Raw genomic sequence first — 16,593 nt, 5'->3', positions numbered from 1 at the left:
GAGGAGATAGCTAGTTGTTGGAAGATGTGTGAGGAGATACAAGGTCCAATGAAGAAGAGAGAGAAAAACATAAAATAGTGAATATAGTTCTCTGATTTTGGGAGATACTTGTTCAGAAGCAGAGCATCTAGCATCTCTACCTAGTGATAATATATTTCCTATGTCTGGTTAAGCTGGAATTTATTGTTCCAGTCAAGTTTTTTTTTTGATCCATGAAGTTTGAAATTTAATAGTGGAACAAACAGAACTGAATGCTCAGAAACTTTCTTCACCACAATAATATCTTGTCAGATAAAAAAAGATTATATTTTCAGTATTCTGGAAAGTCAGCCTGTTGTCTTTGAATTATTGATCATAATCTATAAGGAGTTTTCATTCAGGAAAACTTCAGGTGTGTGTGTACAAAGAATTGCATTTACTTTTTGGTAGCATTTAAAGCACTATGCAGTTGTTAGTAACAACTGAATGCAGAACATGGAGTTCTTTTTACAAGCTGATCTATAGAAAGCAGCAAAGACCACCAGAATGAAAATTTTGAGGGATATTAGTGAGGTGGTAGTGAGAGCTACTGGAAGTAGTAGCTGTTAAGTGTTTCAGAGAATGCATGAACATGAGAATTACAATCCTAAATGCAAGGTTTGCAGAGCAGCATTGCTTTATTTTACAGATTCAAATAGACGTGTAACAGGAGGAGCCATGCAGCTTTCTTTCAGCTACTTAACGGTGGACTATTACCCGTTTCACAAAGCAGGTATGAACATGCTATGCATTGCCTATGCATGTAACTATGTAGCTAAATTACTAACAACAGCAAGAACAACAAAAGAAGTGTATGTATAAGGCTTGGATAATAATGTTGTAATGTACACTTTCAACATGCAAGATGAAACAACAAAAGCAACAACTTGAAACAAATTTAATCCCTGTAAGTCAACTGTTCTGTGCCAAAAAGTTTTCCAGTTCACTGTTTTGTTTGGCCAATAAAATGGTGTTTACACATTTCTGACATGGAAAGGATTGTTTTGACAGCAGAAGGCAGTACAGCAGACTGAGAATTTGCTAGCTGGGTATCTACAGAAATCAGATGCAGTCTTTTAATACAGCAGACTTCTTTCTGCATAGAAGTCTATGATTTTGTAGCCATTTATAAACAATACTCATTTGTGTGTTTTTTTTTTTAACTTTGCTAAACAAGAACGCTAGTGTATAGAGAGCCAGTTGTGCAGCCTTTAAGTTTTTAGGGAATTGTTATTGAACAGACATTATCAATTTCCAGCTAAGCATTTCCTACAGATCATTTCTAGTAAATGTGTTTTTCAGAAATCTGAGAAAAATAATAATTCTAGCAGCTATTAACAAGGAAGAGATGAAAGTAATCTTCTGTTGAACTTGAGATCAAATTCAGTACAGTGAAGGAAGTTCAGTTACTTTGGAGTGATATCCAAATGCATTAAATATATGAATTAGCAGTAGCTTGCTGCAGGTCCTCGTCATTTATGGTTATGAGTGGAATCCTATCATATTAATATATTTCATTCATTCTCACTCCTTATGCTTTCTGTGAGGTCTCCTCTAAGAAAACAAAGAAGACAGAAAATAAATAATAATTAGATTTTCTTTTGGAGGGATTTAATTTTGAAAGTTGAAGCATGAACTGCAGAGTCTTGGACAAGCATGTTGGAAACTGACTGAGAATACTTTAAAAGTAATGAATATGAGGGACTTTATTCCCACCACACAAAAACAGAGGTAGAAAAAGTCATTTGTAGAGCAAATGTAGTGTTCTCCTGCAGTTTTAACTGATGTTTTACACAAGCATGTTTGAGAAACAGCTATGATAAAACTCTGTCAAAGGTTTCTTTTTCTATAAGAAGTTGTCATCTTTGTATTAGAATAGTGTGTCAATTCTATGGGCAAACTATTATCACAGGTGGGAGAGACCTTTTACACAAGGGAAAAAGGTTACTAGGCTGTTGTATAATCAAATAATATTGAGATACTGTAGAATAATGAAATAAACAAGAGAGTTAGGTAAAGCAAGACAAAGAGAATAGATAGGATGTATACCCGTACCATGGGCTCGCTCAGGAAACTCCAATGGAGCGGATCTTCCACAAAGAGATCCTTCCCCACTGGTAGTCAGCTCTTAAATGGGTCTAGGAGGGGTGGAGCCAGGCTCCACCCCTTCCTGAAGCACAGGTGAATTGCTTTCACCTGTGCTCCCCTGGCTCAGGTGATTAATCAGAGGTTCAGGCTGTGACTCAGCAGTTCCCATATAACTGTTCTGCTTTGTACTTTTATGGCCTATGAAATATTTAGAAATGCTTCTTTCGATATAGTATTCCTGGAAATTAAAATTAACCCTTTTGGAAGAAGCCCTCAATAATTAATAATCTTTGCCGATGGAGCTCTTGTGGGTTTTCATTTGTTTCTTAGTTTGCTGTTGACCACAGCAAGACCAATGGGAATGTGAGGCATAATTGCCATAAGGCAAACTTGTAATCCATTGAGCATTAATCCTTCCAGCAATTAGCCTTTGATAATAACTTAAGGCAAGTGAAACAGGATTGGGGACCCATTGACTGTAGTAATTGAAGCATAAGCCAGACTGTGGATTTTTTTAAAGCTGTCTGTAAAGCAGTCCATCTCTTTATTTGTCCTTCCAGAATTGCTCTGGAAGAATTGCTTGTAGCAGATCTGTTATCTGTGCAGCTGGTGTGCTGCTGGATGACAATCAGAGAAAGCTACTGCTTTGCCATGATGCAGAACGTTTTGCAGTCCAAGAAATTCTTGATCAAGCAGATATGTTGAGACAATATGAAAAACAGGATAGCATTATCTTCCTGGGTAATCAGCAATAAATTCAGATGGTATCAACATCAGTGCTAAACTCAATAAAATGCTGTTTTCTTGTTCCAGTCTGGCTTATCTCTTATTTTGTTACAGATAAATGTGGCTATGATATCTCCATGTATAGAACTGTAGAGTAATTGAAGGTGGAAGGGACCTCTGGAGGCTGTTTAGCCCCATCCCTTATCTTTAAAACTATCTATCCAACTAAAGTAAGGTCACCTTAAGTAAACTGCCTGGGATTGTGTTTAGTTAGGTTTTGAACAGCTTCAAGGATAGAGCCTATACAATCTCCCTGATCAACCTAAGCCCGTGTTTAATTACCCTCGCAGTAGGAAAGCTTCTGTTTTGTGTTGGTAGGATTTCCTGTATTTCAGTTTATGCTTCTTGCCTCTTGTCCTATTAATGGGTACCACTGAGAAGAATGCAACTCCATCTTCTTTACCTTCCCATCAGGTATTTATGCACTCTGATGAGATCTTCTGAGCCTTCTTTTCTCCAGAATGAACAGTTCTAGCTATCTCAAATTTGCCTAGTCTGAAAGATGTTCCAGTTTCTTAAGCACGTTGTAACCTTTGCTGGATTTGCTCCACTAAATCCATGGCCGTGTAGTACTGGAGAGCGTAGAACTGAACCAAACACTCATCTCAGTATGGTCTCACCATGGCTGAGCAAAGGGCAGAAATTGTTACTCTTGAGCTGCTGGGAGTGTTTTTCCTAAACAGTCCTAGATACTGTTGGCATTGTTTGTCCCAAGGACATGTTGCTGGTTCACGTTCAGCTTGTTGTCTACCTAGATTCCTAGCTTTCTTTCTGTAAAGCTGGTTCCTAGCTGGCCATATCCAGACCTGTACAGTTGAATGGAATATTACTGTCCAGGGCTTGGATTTCTTTTTTTTTTTTTTTTTAACTTTCTCTTTGTTTTTTGTACCACCTGCAAAGGTGCAATTTGTGCTACTATCCAGGTTGTTAATGAGCTTACATTGGCCCCAGTAATGACCCTTGGGGTACACTTCCAGCGACTCCATCCAACTGGACTTCATATTGATCCTAACATTTTGAAATCAGTTTAGCCAGTTTTCTGTCCATCTCACTGTGTACTTCTCTAGTCTATACTTCAGCATTTTCTCACTGAGCGTATTATGGGACTAATGTTGAAAGCCTTGCTAAAGTCAAGGTGGGCAGTGTCAGCTATGTGTTCCTCATCCACCGAACCATTCATCTTATACAAGAAGGCAATCGAGTTCATGAGGCATGACTTCATAAATTCGTGTTGACTAGTCCCAATCACCTTCCTTTCCTCAGTGTGTTTTGAAATGGTTTTTAGAATTGTTTGCTCTTTTGCCTTCCCAAGAATTGGGATTGACTAGGCTCCTTTTGTTCTATTTCTTAAAGATAGGAATAATGCCTTCTTCCAGTCCTTTGGAAACTGTCTTGATCACCATTCATTGGTAACCTTTCAAAAATTATTTGAAATAGCTTCCCCATGATATTTGCCAGTTTTTTCAGCTCTCGTATGCATCTCTTCAGAACCCCATGGACTTGTATGTGTCTGATCTATTTAAATGTTTCCTAGATTAATGCTCCTTTGCTGAGGGGAAGACTTCCTTGCTTCTAACTTCCACATTGGTCTCAGGGACCTGGGAGTTTGGAAGGTAAGTGCTAGTACTTTGAAGAATGAAGCAAAGAAGGCACAGGATACCTCTGCTTTCTGCATGTGCTTTGTTTCCAGGTCCCCTACTCAGTTAAGCAGCAAGCCCAAATTTTCACTAGCATTCCTTTTGCTACTGGTACACTTGCAGAAGTTTTTTATTGCTCTTCACATGTCTCACCACATATCATGTCAACCCATGAGGTCAGCTTTGGCATTCCTATCCTTATCCTCTGTATTCTTTCTGGATTACCTGATGCTGCTTCCATGTCTTATATCTTTCTTTTTTGTATTCAAAATTAGCTCCTGGCTCACCCACAGAGGCCCCTTGTTACTTTTGTTTGATTTCCTCCTTTTCAAGGTGGACCATTCTTGGGCTTCTAGTTGATTCTTGAATATCCACTAGCTCTCCTGGACAGCATTATATACCACAAAATTAATTCAAGTACACCAGTCTGCATTCTTGATGTCCTGGGTTGTTATTCTTCTCTTTGCCTTGTTCCTTCACCTCAGTATCCTGAAGTCATAATCTCATGGTTGCTGGAGTGACTTCATATCCCTGCCCAGTTTGACTCTTCCCTCCCTCCACCCCATCCCCCATAAGAATCAGGTCCAGCAGAGCAGGTCCTGTCTTTGACTTCCTGACTACTGTTAGAAGGCTCTCATTGCTGCACTTTGCCCTTTGGAAACCACATAGATTGCTTGCATTCTTGTGTTGTCATTCCAGCAGATTATGGAGTGTTTAAAGTCTGCCTTGAGAACCAGGGTCTGTGAAAATTATACTGTTTCTATTGTCTGAAGAGTGCCTCATAGTGTCCATGATTAGATAGTCTTTAGCAGATATCCACCACATTGTCATCCATGTTGGTCTGCCCTCACCTGTTAGCTCTGAATTAGCTAATCATCCACACCAAGGCAGAGCTCTATGCATTCCTGCTGCTTTCACAGTAAGGGAAACTCCCTATCCTTTCCTTCTCAGCCTGCTCTTCCTAGAGAACTTGTATCAATACTTAGCAGCATTTCACTTCTATGTGCTATCTCACTGTATTTGTGGTTCCAGTGAGATCATAGCTCTGCAACTGCATGCAGATCTCTAGTTCCTCCTGCTCCCACGTGCTCCTCATGTGCATGCGTTAGTGTATGAATACTTCAGAGAGATACCACCCATCCTGACTTTCAGGAAGGGTATGAAGCTGCTGTCTGATGCTGCTGTCCTGTAGTTGTGTGCAAATGTTTGAGGTGACCCTACTTTTTCCCTGTTTTGGAAAAACACAGCTTCATGGACTTGAATTTAATGTACCTCTGCCTTCTTGCACTCTTGCTGTTTTCTTCTCTTTTTTCCTTCTTCTTTCTTAGCTAGAAAGATAGAAATAACCATCAGAAAAGACAAGAATGCAGAAGGATGGGGTGAAATGTCATCTCTTGTGGTACATTTCTCTGTTGCAGTGTCTTCCATGTGAAAGTCTTCACATTCAGACTCGAAATATTTTTCTCCAAGTCATTTTCCTATTTTAATATCAGCTATATTTACTCATCTCCAGTGTTAGTTCAAAATGAAGCGAGCTTTTACATGCTGATATTTGAAGAACAGTGCGTGACACTTGGTAGAAGTTATTTGTATTGCATGCTTACTATTGAACAGATTAGCAGACCGTATTTACAGAGTCTGTTAGAAGAGATCTCAATTTTTTTTTCAGTTGTTTGAATGCTTTATCAATAAAAATTTGTCAGGAATAAAAGAATTTTTTGATTTTCAAGGCTGTGTCTGTGCATATCTTCTTGGTTGCGTGCCATGAAGGTGCTAGAGAAACAAAACAAACAGTACACTTCTGAAAAGGGACAAGCAACAACTTTGTCCTCACGTTTTGGTGGGAAAATTAAGATTAGAGTGAGTATGGGGACGTTTTCCTGTTATTGGCTTTCATCTTTCTTTCCTGAAACAGATATGTTTTGTTTTGTTTTTTTTTTTTTGCATCTTCTGACATAAGAAATCAATGTGTCATCAAATTTCTCTGGCTTAGATATACCAAGAGATGTTTTTTATCATTAGTTAGTGATGCTAAAGGTAGGTAGCAATATTATGTCGTTTTCGGAGTGAATTTATAAAGCTGTTGACTTGCTTTTTATGCAATATATAACTTGTTATAACATCTGTTCTAACTTCTATTGTTCTATAATTGCAGCATGCAAAGGGATTATATTTGAATAAAGTATAATAGTGAAGTAGTGAACATTTGTTACCCAGTTAGAAGCTTGTTTACAAAGGAAATGAATTAGTATTTTCCTCTTCTTTTCAGGAGACAGCTGCAATCACTGGATGCATTATAGTGATGCCACTAAAACCAGAAGTGGGTGGGCCCAAGAGCTATTAAATGAATTCAAAAGTAATGTTGAATTGCTTAAGCAGGCTGTGAAGGATCAAGGCATAGGTTCTCCTGCTACATCACCACCTGCTGTATCTCCTCAAAAGCCACAAACAGGTACTTTGCTTGTATCTCTAATGCTCTAATTCCATTAGCTATTAAAACTATGCTGAAGACGGCTGTTGTTTTCATTGATTCTGTCACTTTCCTACAGGCAAGGAACAGACACTGAAAGGAACTTCCCAGCAGCCAAAGGGCAAACTGATGTCTAGTCCTGTTGTGGTTAGACTTGCGGATTTCAATATATATCAGGTACACTTCTTTGAGCTTAGAAAACTGAGGCTATGTTGACCTTGACAACTGTGTAAGTATGTTTTTTCAGGGAGAGATCCAAAGTCCATTGAAATATAATAGAAGTCTTTCCACTCATTATTGGACCTTTATGGACTTGTATCTACTACGTTAAAATTGGTGGATATTTCCTTACTGACTTTATATTAGGAAACCTATCATAATCATGTTTTAGATGCAATTCCTGCCATCCTACAAATCCTGACATTTTCATCTTTCATTGTTCTTTCTTAGGTACCTAGAATTTTAGTGTGTTCTTTTTTTTTTTTTTTTTTCCCATGCTTCTCTTATTGCTTTCCTTTCCTAAATGCATAAGTTTTCTTTTTGTTTGTTTTTTGCTTTTATGAAATGTTCAGTGAAGGCTTTTATTGTTCTCCAACACCTCTTTCACCTAGTGAGATTTTGAGTATTCTTTAACCATAATTTTATTATTTGTTTTAGCTAGCAGTTTTAGTTGCTTGCTTTTTGTGCAGACGAGGCAACTGGAGAAGGAATGTAATTGTGAAATGGTAGTGGTAGTGGGGGACCTACTCTAAATTTCAGATCCTAACAAAAATGCCTAGTGTGTTCCTTTAGTCATTGTTACTTCTGCTTGGTCTTGTTCCTTTTTCTAGGGCTTTTAGCTGTATCATTTCTGGTAGAGTAGGAGGTTGGAGCTTGCTTCCAGGAGCTTTCATCTGGGTTTCAAGTGTTTTTGTAATATCACTTTGTATGTCAGTGTTTTCATTTGTCTTCTGCTCTTCAGAGGCTTGTTGTCTTCTCCTTCCTACACAGCTACCTTTTCAGTGTTTTTAATGTCATTTTTTCTATACAATTTACAAAAAGCTGTTTTTCTGGATAGGTCTATCTGTGCCATTACTTTAAATTTGTGTTAATACAGAGATATTTGCAATTTCAAAACAGCTACATGGAGTGAAGCAGACTTACAAAGGTTATCTATTCATTATTTCCAGTGAAAATAATACAAATATATCATCATACATTCGATATTAGAAAGTTGTCTAACTTCAGATTAGTAGTCAGACCTGAAAAGTTGGATGAAAGAGCTTTGGAAATGTATATTTTTAACTATGGTATGTCTCATGAAATTTTGAGTCAAATATATATCAAAATGTGATGTCTTTCTTGATTCACAGTTTACATTGGAAGAAAACAGAAATGATAGGTTATTCTTCTGTGATGTTTTGATTCTCCTGTAAAGTAGACCTTTGGACACAGCTGAACTTATACACCCCTGCTAGGAACGTGCTGAACAGCTTGCTTAGCACTCTACAGTCCACAATTGGCCCATGGGTTGGAATTTGTCCTTTTGGAAGTGCAAGGACATCATAACGCTTTTTGTTAACAAACTTATCTAGCTTATCACATGTCATCTAGATATAGGACCCTTTTGGAGAGCTGGTATACAAATATGCCATTTCCTAACATATATTGCTTATATAGAAACTGTAGTGTTTCCAATAAACATATCAGTTTACTTTAGGCTTCTACTGAATGCCTTTGAAAGTGACCTGTTTCACAAGAGTGAAAGAGATCAGATACCATTAATACTATATAGTTTTCTTGTGCAACTGTTCTGTGAAGGCTCCTACTACAACTGGATATTTCTTGTTTGGCTTTAGGTAGTTGGGGGGTCTACATCTGAAAGCGGTGGAATGTTACCCTGCTAGGGGAAAGCTTTGCAACTACATCTGCTTAATCATTTATAAAATGTAATGTATTAACGGAGTTAATCTTCTACAGGTCTCAACAGCAGACCAGTGTCGTTCTTCCCCTAAAACTTTGGTCTCTTGCAATAAGAAGTCACTTTATCTTCCTCCAGAGATGCCAGCTATTCATATTGAATTCACTGAATATTACTATCCAGATGGAAAGGACTTTCCTAGTAAGAAACATATTTTTTTTATCAATATATAAATCTTGTATGTAATTTTCACTTTTATGAAGCTTGATATTAATTCCAGGCTGACGATCAGAAATAGTTAATGGTTTTTTTAAATGAAAAGGACACAACACTGCTTCATTTCTGTTCCTCACAAATCCATATAAACACTGGCTTTTACAGACATAGTTTATGAAGTCTGAAACACACGTAATGTTTTTACTGAGACATTACTCATTCTTCACCATACACCGTTTCTGTAGTTACACTGCCTAGCTACATAAAAACTCCAACTACTGTAGTTGTATCTAAGATGCAATGAAAGATCTGCAGGAGCTCATTTCATTTATGTGTTACGGGCTGTCCCTGTTCTATATTACAGAAATGTCAGTGGTTTTCTTGGGGATGGAACATGAGAGCAGCAAATCTCCTTGGTCCTGCCCTTCTTTAGTAATGAGGACAGCCTCCTCCTCTCATCTGTTTTCATTGTATTTTAGTAATTTAAAGTGAAAAATTCAACTTGTTGCTTCAGGTGAGAGAAAGGTGTATCTCTTTAAGCATCCCCTATCCAAAAGAGTAGGTTTCTGTTACTGTGATGTAAAATGCAAGTGAAAGTAGGACTCTACGCTTAATTTAAAGAAAAAACAAACAAAACCCCTAAATGTTTTACGTGTTCTAATGATTTTGTTTTGTCTTCTCTTTTAGTTCCTTGTCCAAATTTGTATGGCCAGCTGAATGCTTTACAGTTCACCCTGGATGAGAGAAGTATTCTTTGGCTAAACCAGTTTGTGTTGGATTTGAAACAGAGTCTTATTCAGTTCATGGCCATGTACAAGTTAAATGACAATTCAAAATCAGATGAACATGTTGATGTCAGAGTTGATGGACTAATGTTAAAGGTATAATGCTATTAATGAGGGATTTTGAGGTTCTTTGCAAGAAAACAGTTTTACTTTGAAAAGCTATTAGCCAAGCAGATTAAGGAATAAATGAACAAACAACACATGCAGTAAACTGCATTGCTGTAGGGAAAGTATGCAAATATGATTTGAAGGCAAACTTTTTTCTTGGTACTAATTAATCAATGTCCTATGGTGTTCTCTTCTTTTTTTCTTTTTTTTCTTTTAATTGAAGATCTAAACTGAGACTATTAACAAAAAATATTTCACTACATTTATTTCACTATGTTCAGTAAAGATTACATTGCAAAAGAAAAAACTTCAAATCTAACATTAAGATAACTATACTAAAATAGCAAAAACCTCATATTTGCATGTGACCTTCTTTGCTCATCTGGTTGTAGCATATGAGAGCTCTCTGGTTATGTTAGAGGATTTCTGGGATAAAGAAACTACTCCATTTGAAGGCATGTGTCCTTCTCCAAAACCCACTTTTACCATTTTCTGTTTCACAGCGGCCCTGTGCTGTAGTTCAGGTACAGAAGTCTGTTCTCTGCATGTTTATTCCAGAAGAATGGCAGTAGATATTACAGCTGTACATCAGCTTTTTGTCTTCCTTGTCTTCTTCTTTGAAACTGAAGGTTTGTCAAGCCATCGGTTGTTTTTTTTTTTTCTTGCTTCCAAGGTTCAGAGGTGAAAAAACATCTTTTCAATAACATCCACAGGAGAGTTTTCAAAGGTTCTAAAAATTTAGCAGCTTATGGAAAGACTGTTGCATTCTTAAGGCTCTCACTTCATGTTTAATGGATCTCTAAAAGGGTCTGATGAAGTGGTGCTGAATGAAAAGATTATTGAGGGCTAACAACCAGTCAGCTACAAGTACAGGCTGATAAAGTATTTAATGACTGTGAATAGCCCACTAACCTAAGAGAAGGTAGATCAATTCCTCAAACTCTGATTCATATTATTTATTTAATTATATCTTATTTGCATTATTTTTTTTCTTTCTAATGAGTTATGAATCTTTATTACTGGTGTGCATGATATTTGCATATTATACTTAATTACTACATAGCTACATATTTGGTTATTTTATTCTGAGTCCTTTTATTTAGATGGGAAGGCTTAGTCACTTTCATCTTTTAAGTGTAAGGAGGAATTTTTTACTCTGATCTTTCTAGACAGAGTATGAGGATGTGTTATAATACAAGGTATTATCACTGATACTAGCAAAATGGGTGTGGGCAGAGTACAATATCAGATACAGGAACAGGCATTAATACTCATTTCCCTTAAAACTAAAACTAAAGGTGTTCAGGTTAAAAGTAAGTCTAGAATACTCTCATATTTTGAGTATTTTTAGAAGTTGGAGTGTTTGGAGTGTACTTTTTTTTTCTTAGCAGAAAATGATGGTTTTCAGATAATTGTCCGCCTCTTCTGTATTCTGCAATGTTAAGAGTATTACTTGTTAGCATTTTTTTTTTTTTTAATTTTACAATGCAAATAAAATAGTGTAGTACTCAGTGCAGAGAAAAACCCTATCTGACAAAGTAGATTTAAAACAACAGGATTAAAATTAAAAAAGTTTTAAATGCTTTGACGACTTGGAGAAACTTTCTACCAAGCCATTTCTGAATTCAACTAGAAAATGAGAAAATTTAGCCTAACACAGCTGTCCTAAATCTAAGTCTTTTGGAGAAGAAAAGTGTGAGTCCCATATGCTTTTGTAAAAGCACTGAGTATTAGATACTGCATGATCCTTTTTAAAAATTAGAAGAAATAGAAATGATAATTTCCAAGCCTGACTTTTGCCTTTGTGTTGTGGATTGAGGGCCTTTTGTCTGCAATGAGGGGCTAGGCCCTCCTCACTCTTCCCCCCACAGGAAAACCATGACACCTTGTTCCTTTATTAGTGTACTTGAGTTCTCATAAAATTATAATTACATTCCTGTATTTTAAGCTCTTCTGGTGGCTGCTATTATTAATTTTTTAATTGTATAGTTAATCTACATCTTTATAACTAGATGAAATATATTTCTCTCTTGCAGTTCATAATGCCAGCTGAAAATAAACTTGAAATTCACAAAGATCAACCTCGTGCACTTTCCATTCAAAGTTCAGAGATGATTGCTACAAATACAAGATACTCACCAAACTGCAGGCACTCTGACCTGGAAGCTTTGTTTCAGAACTTCAAAGACTGTGAATTTTTTAGCAGAACTTTCACAACATTTCCTAAGTCCCAGAAAAATTTTAATCTCCTACATCCAATCTTCCAGAGACATGCTCATGAACAAGATACTAAAATGCATGATGTTTATAAAGGTTATATCATCCCCAAATTGAATAAATATGCGTTAAAGACATCTGCAGCTACTGATGTTTGGTCCTTACATTTTTCTCAGTTTTGGATAGATTATGAAGGAACGAAAAGTGGGAAGGGACGACCAGTAAGCTTCGTGGACTCATTCCCTCTTTCACTTTGGATTTGCCAGCCACTACGATTTGCAAAGTCACAAAAAGAGCTTTTATCACACAATCAGCCAGCTTTTAACATTCCAAAAAGTGAATCTAGTGATCTTGCTAATAGACTGCAACGCAAAAAACTTCTAAAGGAATATTACAGCACTGAGACAGAGCCCTTGGCCAATGGCATTCAAATGTCTCATTTCTCAGACACTTCAGGAGTGCTTTCTGAAAACTCTTCCTCTGATGCAGATGTACATGTTCTTGTCCACGTTCAAAAACATGTAAGCATGCAGATCAATCATTACCAGTATCTTTTCTTGCTGTTTCTCCATGAATCTCTTGTATTGCTCCTGGAAAACTTAAGGAATGATGTAGAAGCAGTGACAGGAAAACCTGCAAAGCAAACTGATATCTGCATTGGGTTCCTATTGAAAAGTGCAGAATTAGCCTTATTACTCCACCCAGTGACTCAGGGAAACCCGTGTAAGTCTCCAGTTGTGGAAGAAAGAAGTCCCGTGGCATCAGAGCTCTCTCCTTTGGGGAATGGGGAAGCTCTTACTTCAGAAAACAAATTGGTCGATAATAAGATGGAACAAGCTGGTATTAATAATATTGATTATGTATCTGACTGTAAGCCTGCAAATGCTGAAGTTAAAGGTGTTTTAATGGATCCTCTTTTGTTTAAATCAGACAGTACTATGGATTTTCAGAAAGGAACGTCATTTTCAGATGATGCATCAGATAAAGGTTTGGGAGACACCAGTGAAGGAGGAAGCAGTGGGCTTTTTAGTAGAAGTGATTCAGAGGAGGTCTACGGACCTCTGAGTGACAGAAGTGGCTTGCATCATAGGGATTCACTGTCCCTTTTAAGTAAGAGAGAAGATTCTACAGAATTTTTCATTGATAAAGAGGATGATAAAAATATGTTCTCAAATAAGCTAAATGAACTGGAAGGTACAACTGAAGCCTGTCTTAACCAAGTCACTGACTTGGAAACAGAAACTGCCTTAGAATCCGAAGAGCTTGAAATCAACAAAGAGAAGGTGGCTTCAGTTAGAATGTTTGCATCCCAGTCTTCATCAAGGTATGGAAGATCTAATATTAAATCAGTTTTACTGCTATTTCAAAAATATTTCAGTCTTTTCCATGTCTTTTTGATAATAATCAGCGATGGTGGACCTATCTACCATCTAGTAGATGAAAATTTTAGAAGTATATAAATTCTGGTATGTGGTAGCATTCAGTAAAAGATAAAATGAAAGTGAAAATAAAATTAATTGGTTTAAATAACTTATTTAATTTAAATGTTACAAAGTATGTATTGAGAAAAATATTGACATGCATACAGGAATGCATGTTGTTTCTTTACTGGATTGTTCCATGCTAAAGGATTGTAAAATAATGTTGTTGTTTTTTTTTTTTCTAAAGTAACTTCTATGAAATTCCTTTAAGGTGAAAAATTAATTTCTTATGTCTTAATGTTTCAAAGTGCAAAACCTAAGGACCGCTGCCCATCCAGCCTTCCTGCGTTCTCTGTTTCCTACAAGAATATGAAAAGAAGTCCATCACAGGTCTCTCTGGATACCATCTCTATTGATAGTATGATGCTAGAGGAGCATTTAGCAGAGAGTGATGGAAGTGATAGCCAAAGCTTTCTAGAAAAAGGTAAATACGCTTAACAAAATGTTTTTAAACAATGCATGAAAAAGTTGTTCATTACTAAGATAATACTCAGATGGATTGTGGTGCAGGAAATCCTGGATATTTTACAGCACTATTTCTGGTAGCTCCACTAGTGAGTAATACCAAGCATTTTCACAACATGTCATCTCAAGGGAAAGCAATTGCATGTGCTACTTAGGTAGTGCAACTTAATTTAAGTACTATGTAATTTTCATCTCTTGAGGAGAGCTAATGCATTGCAGCACTGTGTTGGAATTAAGCAAACTGTTTCCTGCTTTGCTTTAAGCGCTTTCTTCAGCTGTAAATTTTTACAGACTTGTGCCTTGGCCTGGTAAAGGAGCTTCAATTTTAATTGTAGATGAGGGGGAAAAAAATAATAAATTTCACTAGTGTTTGTCATGCCACCTGGCAAATAATTTGGTGGTCTACTTGCAGCTCATTCCTTATAAAAGAGTTAATACCTACTGACTATGTGACAGCAAATACTTGTTTAGTTTTTGCTTATCTGTGCATGAGCCTTTGGTTCTGATCTGTGTGGAAAAAAATGAATTTATCAATATAATTGTCTATATAGTCTGCAGCATTGTGGTCTTCTGCAACTAATGATATAATGGATGAAGTAATTTTCTAATGTCAGGAAATATAATAAGTAGACATTACCTGTTTTCTAATGAGTTCAACTTTTGAATTAGAATGACAGTAATTTTTTCTATAGACTTATTGTTCTAGGCCAAAAAGCAAGAACAGTAATTCTTTATGTGCAAACCTGTTATATGTTTTGGATTGTAGGAGTATTCCCTGCACATGTAGGAGTTTGCTATAATATAAATCTTCCATTTTTAATAACCTTTATATGTCTTTTTAACTTAAACACTATTTAACTGCAAGTTAAGTCTGTGTGCTTCCTAGTTGTCAAGGAAACAATAACCTCAATGATCACTCTAATGAAAAAAATATGTATCTCATTTCTTTACACATAAAACTGCATTTGCTTTAATGGTGCTGTATGGTATTCTAGATACACATCATGGAATCCTTAACTTTTTTTCTGCTGAATTAGATTGATATTTGATTTAGAAAACTAAGAAAGGCCCTTCACAACTTTTCAGGCAATCCATGTAGAGTGCCATTTCATTTTTGTCACCACCCTGCCTTAATTGCATTCCTCTTTGTATGAGCAATAGATTTGGCAGTTCAGTCATAGGTATATGTTTAATAAGTTATTCAGCTCATTTTTTAAAAATGAGTTTGTGCATGCATATGGTATCAGATGCTGACTTTATTCTTAATGCAACAGTGATTCAGGATATGCTGTGTTAACTTTGCATTTTTTCTGATGTGTGTGTGGAAGGTATTACAGCCACAAACTATCAAAGCCCATCAGAAAATGCCCATGAAGGAGGCACAGTGGTTGAAAATTGTGATGGGTCATCTCCAGATGCCATGAGTGCTGCTTCAGAGAATGCCCATGAGACTAGTGAAGAAATGGTAATGCTATTGAATTCCATTAGAATACATGGTTCAGTTAATTAAAGATGAAAACAGAGCAAAAAGGAATACTTTCTGAAGGGATTTTCAAGTAGTTTGGGTAGTTTCATTAGTGCATTATGTAGGCATGTAGATCTGGTGCAATTAAGTACAAATGAAGATTATAGTCCAAGTTCTGCTGAGCATTCTCTATCCTTGTTATCTCCTCTGTTGCTACCGTTAATAAATGGCAGTAGCTATTCCAATTTAAAATGCCAGAAAATCTTTCTGTTTTAATATACAGCAATATTTTGTAATATCATCGTGTTCTATTATGCTCTTGACTATTGAATATGGTATTTTTAAAGTTTTTTCACACTGAGTATAGATTAACCATCAAACATCTCTTAGGTGGAGATGTTTCCTCAGCACATGTAGCATTCTGTAGTATTTGCAAACAGGAGATTGCCGGTGGTTCTCCTGGCTCAGATGAGAGATGCTTTTTGTTCAGAATTATGTCAAAACAATTGCCACTATTTAGTGAGGACTGTAAGAACAGGGGACATAGGGAAATATCCTCTTCCCAAGACATCGTGCAAGCGCCACCTTTTTTTCATTTGCTTATCTACTTACTCCTTCCTGGTCTTTACACTAATCAGTACTTCTTCAATTATATTCTTGTATCAGTTAAGATTGTGAACCAGAAACCCAAGGATGCATGGGTCATATGAAATGAATTTTATTTTCATTTAAAGTAAAAACAAATGAAAAAAACGTAGCTCATTTAAATGATTGGTTCCTCCCAAATAAGCTCTTGGTCACCTATGCATATGGGTAATATGGAGAGTACTAAGTTCATGCACTTGTTACACAAATGTATGCTGGCATGTTTGTTCTGCATGCAGGAATGTACCAGGGGAAAAAAAAAAAAAAAAGGAGCCCGAATTTGTAGTAATGATGATGGATGGATGTATCCCA

General features: G+C 36.6%; 1 protein-coding gene across 3 annotated transcripts in view; it reads left to right on the top strand.

Annotated features, from left to right (window-relative positions):
• The window catches only part of BLTP3B (bridge-like lipid transfer protein family member 3B), a 53,928-nt gene that overhangs the window by 25,144 nt on the left and 12,191 nt on the right, over positions 1–16,593 (top strand). For all 3 annotated transcript variants that reach the window (XM_090140301.1, XM_090140294.1, XM_031600397.2), the window contains 8 exons: positions 668–751; positions 6,799–6,981; positions 7,079–7,176; positions 8,959–9,100; positions 9,803–9,996; positions 12,045–13,549; positions 13,955–14,130; positions 15,500–15,636. In XM_090140301.1, coding sequence (XP_089996427.1) covers positions 668–751; positions 6,799–6,981; positions 7,079–7,176; positions 8,959–9,100; positions 9,803–9,996; positions 12,045–13,549; positions 13,955–14,130; positions 15,500–15,636 — 2,519 coding nt within the window. The remainder of the gene's footprint in view (positions 1–667; positions 752–6,798; positions 6,982–7,078; positions 7,177–8,958; positions 9,101–9,802; positions 9,997–12,044; positions 13,550–13,954; positions 14,131–15,499; positions 15,637–16,593) is intronic.

This window comes from Phasianus colchicus, chromosome 1, assembly GCF_987193195.1.
Source record: "Phasianus colchicus chromosome 1, bPhaCol1.hap1.1, whole genome shotgun sequence".
Taxonomy (NCBI): Eukaryota; Metazoa; Chordata; class Aves; order Galliformes; family Phasianidae; genus Phasianus; species Phasianus colchicus.
Note: the sequence above shows the minus strand (reverse complement) of the source record. Positions and strands in the feature narration are given on the sequence as shown.